The sequence below is a fragment of the Condylura cristata genome, unplaced genomic scaffold (genome assembly GCF_000260355.1).
Source record: "Condylura cristata isolate star-nosed mole 26May11 unplaced genomic scaffold, ConCri1.0 scaffold00020, whole genome shotgun sequence".
Lineage (NCBI taxonomy): Eukaryota > Metazoa > Chordata > Mammalia > Eulipotyphla > Talpidae > Condylura > Condylura cristata.
In genome coordinates this window covers 26,826,540-26,835,934 of record NW_004567121.1, presented here as the reverse complement: position 1 = coordinate 26,835,934, position 9,395 = coordinate 26,826,540, and the positions used below count along the sequence as shown (strand labels likewise).

General features: G+C 49.7%; 2 protein-coding genes across 2 annotated transcripts in view; both read left to right on the top strand.

Moving 5' to 3' along the window:
* Positions 1–413: 413 nt before the first annotated feature.
* On the top strand, positions 414–1,882 carry DNAJC5G (DnaJ (Hsp40) homolog, subfamily C, member 5 gamma; the record flags this gene model as incomplete). The annotated part of the gene is made up of 4 exons (XM_012727408.1): positions 414–526; positions 833–1,046; positions 1,242–1,383; positions 1,854–1,882. Coding segments are annotated over exons 1-4 (498 nt in total), but the record flags the coding sequence as incomplete, so codon positions are not given.
* Positions 1,883–3,893: 2,011 nt separating this feature from the next.
* TRIM54 (tripartite motif containing 54) overlaps positions 3,894–9,395 on the top strand; it is a 15,437-nt gene continuing 9,935 nt past the window's right edge. The window contains exon 1 of the mRNA XM_012727602.1: positions 3,894–4,357. Coding sequence (XP_012583056.1) covers positions 4,190–4,357 — 168 coding nt within the window. The 5' untranslated portion in view covers positions 3,894–4,189. The remainder of the gene's footprint in view (positions 4,358–9,395) is intronic.

Here is a 9,395-nt window from a genome sequence, read left to right as displayed (position 1 = left end):
GCCTGGGGACACCTGGTGATGCTGAGGCCAATCAGATGTCTCAGTTCCGACCCAGCCTGTTCAGTGACTGGGGCCTACCGGGTCTTTCGACCCAGCCTGAGCTTGGACAGCCTCGCTGCTTTTACTTAGGTTACTATGGAAGTGGACAGTCAGTTTCTGCCCAGGCTTGGGGTCCCCTTGCTACACTTCTGTAGGATATGGGGTATCTGCATTGCTGAAGGATGCTGGGATGTTTTCTTTTTAAATTTTTTATTTGACTTAAAATTTTCTTTAATTGTCTTCCCACCTGATCTCTCCTGCCAGTCACAGGTCCACTCACTGCCACCTTATACACGTCCCTCTGCAGTCACTTACCTGTCTGACCCCTGAAGGCTGTGGAACTGCTCACAAATGTGTGTTCTCTGACCCAGATCATGTCTCACTTGGATGAAGCTGCCCAACAACTCTCCAAAAAAGGGAAGACTCTCTATGCTCTCCTGGAACTGAAGAAGGGTGCCTCACCTGAAGACATCAAAAAAGCCTACAGGTTCAGACCTCAGCCCTTCCTTAACCTTGAATTTCTCCTCCACCTCCTAAGCCCTTTTCTTCCTACATTGTCCGCTCACCCATTTTTAAGCCCTCAAGCTTTCACTGTGGGGCCAGATGGAGCCTTCACCTCTTTTGTGTGTCATGAAAAGGAATTCAGACTGGGGCTGCTTAGCTCCACCCTTTGTGATGTGGCCGTGTATTCCTTCTTCACTATCTAGAAACCTGTCCCTGTCATTCATCCTAACCCTCCCTCCCCAGCATCACCATCCTCTACCCATCCTCCTTTTGGGTATCGCCTGGGTAGGAGGCTGGCCTTGAAGTATCATCCAGACAAGAATCCAGGGGACGCGCAAGCAGCAGAAATATTCAAAGAGATCAACACCGCCCACTCCATACTGAGTGACCCCAAGAAGAAGAAGATCTACGACCAGCATGGCTCATTGGGAATATATATATATGAGCACTTTGGTGAAGATGGCGTCAGATACTATTTTTTGATGACTAGTTGTTGGTTCAAGGTACACGACTCTTCTCGTCCCTTAATAATAAGGAAGGAGAGGTTCCTCTTCTAGGACAGCGGACCTCCTGACCTAGGACATAGGCCTTTGTCATCTTATTTCTGTGTGCCAGGAGGCCAGGAGTAGGGGGGTGGAGTTTGAGTGGGAGTATAGACGATCCAGCAGCCTGAAGCCACTCTCTCCTGTCTCTTGTAGACACTTGTCCTCCTTTGTTTTCTGCTCACTTGCTGCTGCTGTTGTTGCTGCTGCTGCCTGTGCTGTGGAAGACTTTCACCACCATCGGAGGAAGTTGCTAGAAGATATCAGCAGAATGTCCAGAGCCAGCCTCCAAGAGCAGGTGAGAACCGTGGATAGGGACTGAGGTACAGAGTGGCCTGGAAACGAAAGAAATGGTTGGGGGTGAAACTGTGAACCCCTGGATATGGGAATCTCAAGTCAGTATTTGGGGCAAAAAAAGAAAGAAAAGGGGAGAGACTTGACTTCTGAGGGGCTTATGTGACAAAGTGACAGTCTGAATGTCATGACTGTTAAGCTACAGAACATGATGGAAGTTCAGGTAAGGAACGGAGTGGGAGTGTGCCTCGAAGAGTTGAAGACAAATCAGAGGGTGTAGTTTATGGCACTCACCCCAAAGGGTGAGATTATCCCCACCCCAAGTAGGTAACCCCTGTGAGACCTACTGAAGGGCACACTAGTGCCACCGTGTGATGATAACGCGAAACTGCAAGGTAATGGTTTTGTTCCCACTAGCAGACTAAAAATATGTTATTGACTGTTTATTAATTTCTTTTCCAAATTCCATCCCAGGAAACAGAGAAAATTTTGAAAAAGTGGGAGATGATGATGATGATGATGATGATTAAAAGACTAAGGATAGTGAGGTATGGGAACTGAAATGCAACAGTAATTAAGAGTATGAATTAGACTAACTTCAGATGAATCATGGGTGGTGGGCTTATATCCTTACAGGCTAGAGTTTCTGCCTGTAGCCTGTAGCCTGTGAGGGGTTTGTTTTAATTCTGGGTCATCATTCCTTCTGGTTAGCACAATGCCACCTTCTTCTCGTAGGTGCTCACCCAGTGAGGGTGCCTTCTCCTGCCCAGTCGACTGGACACGCTGAAGAGAGAAGCAAGTGACCCTGTTCTGCCATCGACCCTGACTTTCCCTCTACTTGTAAGAACCCCAAGCTCAGAAGCATTTTTGCTGTTCGTCCCAGTGAGGAGGCCATCTCTGTCTTCTGCCAGGCTGACCCTGAGGACACAGGGAGGCCCAGCTGGGCCTTTCTAGCACCAGTCCCAATTCCAATCTGTTAGAAAGCCGCCTCCCAGCTCGACCCTTATGATGTCTCAGGTAGTGCTTTAAGAACTTTCCCAGGCTTTCTCTTTCTAGTGCCTTCCTTGAGATTCGAGCCTGTGTCACCTGGTGTGGTCCCTGAGCCACCTGTGATTCAGCCACCTGGCTCCAGGTGACCGTGGTACCAGTTAACCCTCCTTTGCTGCAATGCTAAGACTAAGAACTCTTCACAGCAGCCTCATCCCTAAGCAGGTACACTGTGGCCTCTGGTTTCCAGGCGTGTGCCTCGCCAGCCTCATTCCATGCCACCACTAGTCAACCCAGGAGAAGTCTGGGTGCATTTGAGACTTGGGGCTAGCGGGCCCACCTTTGGGACTCCCTGTGACTGCTCCTCGTGGGACTGGGGCTCGCCATCCATGCCTGCTGGTTCCGCCCCTTTTCACCACGTCTTCTGCAAACTGAATGCCATGTAGATTGCTGGAAACGGGGGTAGGACACGTGTTAGGGAAAGATGGAACTCTCACACTGCCTGTTCGGTGTCTTCTCCACACCATTTGTTTTCCATCCACCCAGGGTCAGAGCCTAGTAACTCCTCAAACCTCTCTCCTGACTGGGGAAGGGTCTAAGAATGTCAGTAAATAAAAGAACTTTCATCCAATCGCAGTGTATAAATCGGGCCCCAGAAAGACAAACTGTGCCTGGAAGAGAAGACGCTCGGTGCCCGGTGCTTGCTCTCAGCCCCAGATACGTGAGGGGCTGGGAGCAGCTTGCAGGAGCTTGTGATTAGGACTCTGTCACTGCTCTAAAACTGCCTGGAGGCCAGTTCCCCTGCTGCCCAAAATAGGTCCCTGACATTCAGGTCCCTTCTGGCCAGCACAGCTTCTCTCAGTTCCCAAACAAATCTCACATCTTTGAAGTGGCTCCCCAGAGGCATTCGTGGGCCAGAACCCCACACTTCTCAGGGGCACAGTCAGGATCCTGGTCCTTCTAGGCCCTGGCTCAAGTGCCAGCTTTTGCCTCTGCCGCTTCTTTCCCCAGAGTGACAGAAGAATGGCCTGAGCATGGACAAAAATGGGCTTCCTCTCTAGTCCCTGTCACCCCTGTTCTGAATCCCAGGGTTTGCAGGAAGAGGGCCTGGCTCGCCGGCTAAGCCGTGGAAGCAGGAGCGGTCAGTGACTGTAGGTCTCACAAGATCTTTCCTCCCATCCTGAGCCATGCCTGGTCCTCTCCCACAGGCTGAGTGGGGTTCTGGGTCACTGCCCTAAAGAGGAACAGACCCAGAGCCTGGGGGCCTAGAGAGCTCGCGCTTTGCTGGCGCACCCTACACATCTTTCGCCAGGCCAGCAGGGCGGCAGCCCCTGCTCTTGCTTGAGGGAGTCACCGGTTGCTGAGTGAGTCAGGGTCACTCATTCGGTGACAGCTGTGGCTCGCCTTACATGAGCTAAATCGGGAGTTGGAATGTCACGCAATGCCCCCGTTCCCCACCCCCATGTTAAAATTAATCTCCTCTCTGGGGAGTGAGAGACAAACAGCACTGCCCAAAGAGTGAACAGGAGTCGTTTGGAGAACCAAAGCCGAGATCTGCAGGACAGACTCAGGGAGGGCAGGCGGGCAAAGCCGCACGTGTCCACTGGCACACTGGGCAAAGCTAGGGACAGAGAGGTGTGTGGCGACGGCTACTGGAGGTGCGACGGAGCGTTAGAGGAACGGACAGGAGGGGCAGCTGGACGGGTTGAAGCAGGAGCAGCAGAAGGGCACATAGAGCCATAGACAGGCAGCGAGGAGGGTCCAGAGGCGGTGAGAGGAGGCCGGGACAGGGCCAAGGCCCGGGAAGGCGCCATCGCTGAGGGATGAACTTCACAGTGGGTTTCAAGCCGCTGCTGGGGGATGCGCAGAGCATGGACAACCTGGAGAAGCAGCTCATCTGCCCCATCTGCCTGGAGATGTTCTCCAAGCCGGTGGTGATCCTGCCCTGCCAGCACAACCTCTGCCGCAAGTGCGCCAACGACATCTTCCAGGTGGGCTGAGCTGGGGGCAGGGCCCGGTGCAGCCTTGTGGCTGTGGGGGGCCTCTCAGCAGGTTAGCGCTGAGACCTGGACAGGGCTGGGCGGAGTGTGCTGTGAGGTGGGTGGTGGCTGTCCCGGCTCAAGAGAGCAGCCAGGGCCTCGGCAGGTCCCACAGTCAGCATGAGTCAGCAGCTGCTCCCAGGCTGGCAGAGCACGGCCTGTGCGTGGACAGCAGCTGGGAGCCCCGGAAAGGAAAGAGCCCCCCCAAACTGGGAGGAAGGAGGTCCTTCACTGGGCTGTAGAACAGTCTGTGCTAGACTTGCATTCTAATGTGGAGTTTCAGATTTTGAGGACAATCTGGAAAAAATAGCAGTGAGATAAAGAAAATTAAAAAATAAATCTTTGAGACAAGTCCACGCTGACAGTGAAACTATTTGCATTTAAGGCAAAACTCAACGCTGTCATCTTTTGAGGGGACAGAGTGCGACAGGAGGCAAGAGACTGGAAGCTCTCCCTCAGTTTACCCCTGTAGCCCACTCCAGATTGGTCAATAAAGGGGCTCACGGGTTCCAAGGGCTTGTGGTTATTTAAGCAGGAAGAAGGCAGAAGAAATTTTACTTCCCAGAAACGCAACCTGTTACGGTTTATTTGTGGTCGTGGGACAAAGCATAGCTAATCAAATTCACAGATGTCATTTTAGCTACTGGCTTCCAAAATAAAAGCAGCATATGCCAGAACACTTTATAAACGGTCTTGCTTTCTTGCCCTGGGCCACTGGTGTAGATTCTCATCAGCTATAAAACAGAACAAAGATTAAAGAGAGGAGGAAAGGCACACACCCGTGACCTTGCGCGTGAAGTAACAGCGGCCAGATCAGCGCTGTTTTAATATGCATGGCAGCCAGAAGGAACGTCACAAGGACATGTTCTTCGTTTGTATCTGGAACTTGAGGAATATGTGGAGCATAAGTGATTTTCAACTTAACCATGAAAAATTATTCCCTTGTAAATTCTTTGAGACAGCCTGTTTGGGGAAGACACCGGGCAGCCAAGTCGGGCTGCCCCACACCCTGTGGCCTACCCTTCTTTAGCTGTCTGCCACCTCACTGGTGCCCGTCTGATGGGCCCTCCTGCCATCTTCCCATCGAGGCCCATTCTTGCTGCCTAGTCCTCTCAGTGTTCAAACCTGCCATTTCCTGGCTCCAGAGTGTCCCAGACCAGTGACTTTCCTTTTCTGGGGGCCTAGACCACTTCTATGCCTGTTCCTGCCAGGCACCAAGTCACATGCCCGTGGTTGCGCCTTGCCGGCCATCTTGGTTTCCCTTTGGTCTAAGTAACTCTCTGAGCTTCCTTCAGACTGAGACGCCTCAGCGGGAAAGGCAGAAAGATCTTGCCACCCCTTCTTGTGAGTTTGTAGTAAAACATCCTTTAGGAGAGCCCGAAATACGTGAAAGCAAAGAGGGGTTTTGGAAGTGGAGGTGATGTGTCCTGTAAAACATGGTCGATTACTAAGGTGCATGGTGTTCTGGGCAGAGGCACCCAGGGAGAGCTCGCTCCTGCTGTGGAGGCCAGGAGACATAAAGTGGCCTCCCTTGCTCAAGACATCCCTCTGCCCAAACACAGTCCGTGTCCCCTGAAGTACTGGAGCAGATGACCTGGACCCAGAAAGACCCAGGCTCGGCTTGTGTCACAGTCTGTGCAGAATATTTGGGAGACGGCATGACTCCCAAGGTTGGACATGAGTCCGAGGGTCTAGGTTGATGTGTATCTTCAAGTGAAAAGCACCTCTGAGCCCTCCAGGGAGAGGAGACCGATCAGCTCATCTCCTGGCTACTTTATTTGGGACAGCCAGGTGGGAGGCTGACCCAGTTCTTCAGCGGCATTTATGTATATACAGCTCGGTAGATTTCCCTCTGAAAGATGAGCATATTTAGTTTTTCACACATTGCCTCCACATTTTGACAACTCTAGCATAATCAGATTGTCTGTTTTCTAAGTATGGGGACAAGAATAGGACTTTCGGTTCCTCTATCTTAAAATCAGGGGGGACTACCCTTAGAACATTGTCTAGAAAGTTAACAGGACATGTACAAAGGGTGCCAGTATACACACACACACACACACACAACTTGTGTTTTTGTGTCTGTACCTCAGGCCCGCAATTCCCTTATCCAGATGGACACAGCTATTGCCAGCATTCGTGGGTATCCTTCTAGAAATCTTCCGTGGAGGGTACATGTCTGTACGGATGCTGTCCACCTGCCTGTGTTCACTCTCTGTCTGCGTACTCTCCCTTAGCTGCACATTCAGGCCTACCCCATCTCTTTAAATGATCGTGTAGCCATTGTCACTGGGCCACATTCGATTTCATCAGTCCTCTAAAATACCTGGATGGTGTCCAGGGTTTTACTGCCCTTAAAATGGCTGTGCTGGACAATGAGCAAGAATTTTTGGTGATTTTGACTTGTATAAGAGAACCAGGAAGCAAAATTTGAAAAGTTCACACACTAAATTAAAAATGTTCAAGCATGAAGAGTTTGGGAGTAAATCACCCATCATCCCACCTCCCGCCAACATAGTTATCGCATGTTTACATATTACATTCAAATCCTTATCCCCACACATACTTTTACACATTTGCCGTTATTCCTGAGCTGCTTTCTTTAGAGCTGTAATGCTCTAAAAGCTCCACTGTAGCGCTTTTCATTTAAACAGAATAAAACACCACATTAGCCCCCTCTAATCTCTTTCTCCCTCTTTCCCACACTTGCACCCACTCAGCATCTCGACTGGAGGAAAGCTGTTGGTGTGGGGATTTGACACAGACATCTTCCCATGTGTTTCTGTATTTGTAAACTCGGTTCGCTCCTAACTGCTTCAAAGCAGCCCTCAGTGTATTTTTATACCTGCTCCCACTTCACTGTGGGCACTTGTGTATGAGCTGAGACCTGTTGTAATTTCACAGACAGAAGGCCCGGTGAGAAGGTGGTTCAGGAACAGTTTTTCTGGAGGGCTTTTGCTGAGGGAAAGGTTTATAGAAAGAAAAATCTCAAGAAAGGGGGCTCCTTCCCCAGTAGAAAGGCGGTCTGGGGAGAGGTGCACCCTTCTTTTGTTAGGTCTTGCCAGGCCTTGTCTTCAAGTACAGCCCTGCCAGGGCAAACCCTCCCCAGCCTGCCTCCACTCTCCAGTCCATCCTTGGGCAGGTCCCTTCTGTGAGAAATTAGCTCACTGAAATTCTGTGAATTGCATTAAGCTTGTAGAGGGAGAGGGGAGTTCCTTACATTAGGGGAAAAACTTGGTTTTGAGGAACAATAACCCGGATTGAGATTTGGCATTCCTGGGTTCTAGTCCCCTAGTTTGTTGACAATGTGAGTCAGGATATTCCAGCTCTCCAAGCCTGTTTACACAAATACAGATGAAAAAGGTGTTTCAACATCCTTGTAATTCTACCACTCCGATGTCACAACTTCAAGGACTAGTACAGATTTAAGGACTCCATTCTGTTTCTAGCACCCTAACTTGACTCCCTCTTCTTACCAGCCTTCCTTTCAGCCAGCCTACTTTCACAAAGCCCAATACCAGCCTCTTTGCTAGATCCTGTCAAACAGAACTAACCCTCCACTCCTCTTCCCACCACAGCTCAGTTTTTTCTGACTCCAGGATTCTTCTGGGCCTCCAAATGTGTGGTCTCCTGCCCACCATATCCCCAGTTTCTCCAGTGTAAGCCAAGGGTCTGGCTCTGAGAACTGCACAGTCCGCTCCTCACCCCTGGCCAGGCCATCAGGTTGGGAGAGAGAACCCCCAGCAACCCCCAAATTAGCATCACTCTGGAGAGCTAGGGAAGATGGACACCACTCGCAGATTAGTCTGGATTGGTGAATAACCACAGAGACACAGAGCCTCTTCTTAAGTGGAACATTCCTGCTGGTGCTGTGGAACCACGCAAAGGAGCAAGTGCCACACCTTAAAGATGTATGGCGTATGTGCCACAGACACTTCGAGTGCCACCTAGGATTAATGTCTTTTTTCCCCTTCCATTTTATCCTTCACAGTGAAGGGAGAACAGTGGCTTTACATCCTGTGGCTTGGTGTGATTATATATTTTTAAGGTCTAGATTAGGGTTGTTAGCAACCTCTGTGCGGTTGCTAACGTGCCAACTCCGTCTGAGCTAGACAGAATGGCTGTTGTGGCTGTTGTTGCTGCTGTACAGGGGAGGAGTCAGGTCACCGTCACACAAACCAAAGGAGACATCAACCCAGGTGTGCTGTTTCCGCGGCGACGGGATTTCCTCTGTACACCACATCACTGCCAATGAATGTCACTCCGTGGCGCTGCTTCCTTGTGTAAATATAAGTTTAAGGAAAGGACAAAAACACTTCCACGTATAACAGTTCATCACTTATTTCTTAATCTTGCTTGAGCTGTGATTAAAAAAAAAGCCCTCCATGTTAAGTCCACCTTTCTAGGTTCTCCCCATGACTCCCTACTTGTAACCTAAACTCCTGTGGTGTCCTACCCCCCCCACTGTTACCCCACCCTCTCCCGCTTGTTCCGTAGACACCTGTCTTTATACGGCATCTGCGTAAGTCCCTTCCTTGAATTCACACTTTCTTTAGGCCATTGAGGAAGCAGGTTTTACCTCGTTGGCTTTCAAGGCTCTCTAGCACCCTCCTCTTCATTCATGTCAGGACAGAGCACTACATTTTTAAAAGTAAAGTTTTTCCCAAACCCCATGAGCCTGATACCAACACAAAAGCTGGACATCACATTTGAGAGAGTGAAGAAGGGTAAGGAGGAGGGAGGAAGGAATCACCCAAGAGTCTATCACTCAATGATCATTAATTACAAATATAATTTGTATGCATTTGATAAAGTAACTAATGATCTAGACAGGCAAATTTGAGAAGTGTAGGCAAATAAAAGAATAACAAAAATAAAATCACTGTAAATCTCATCATCCACTTCAAAATTTGGACCTTACTAACTATATAGGTTTATATCCTGATTTTTAAAAAATTTTATAACAGTTTATTTTTACATCATTTTGTAC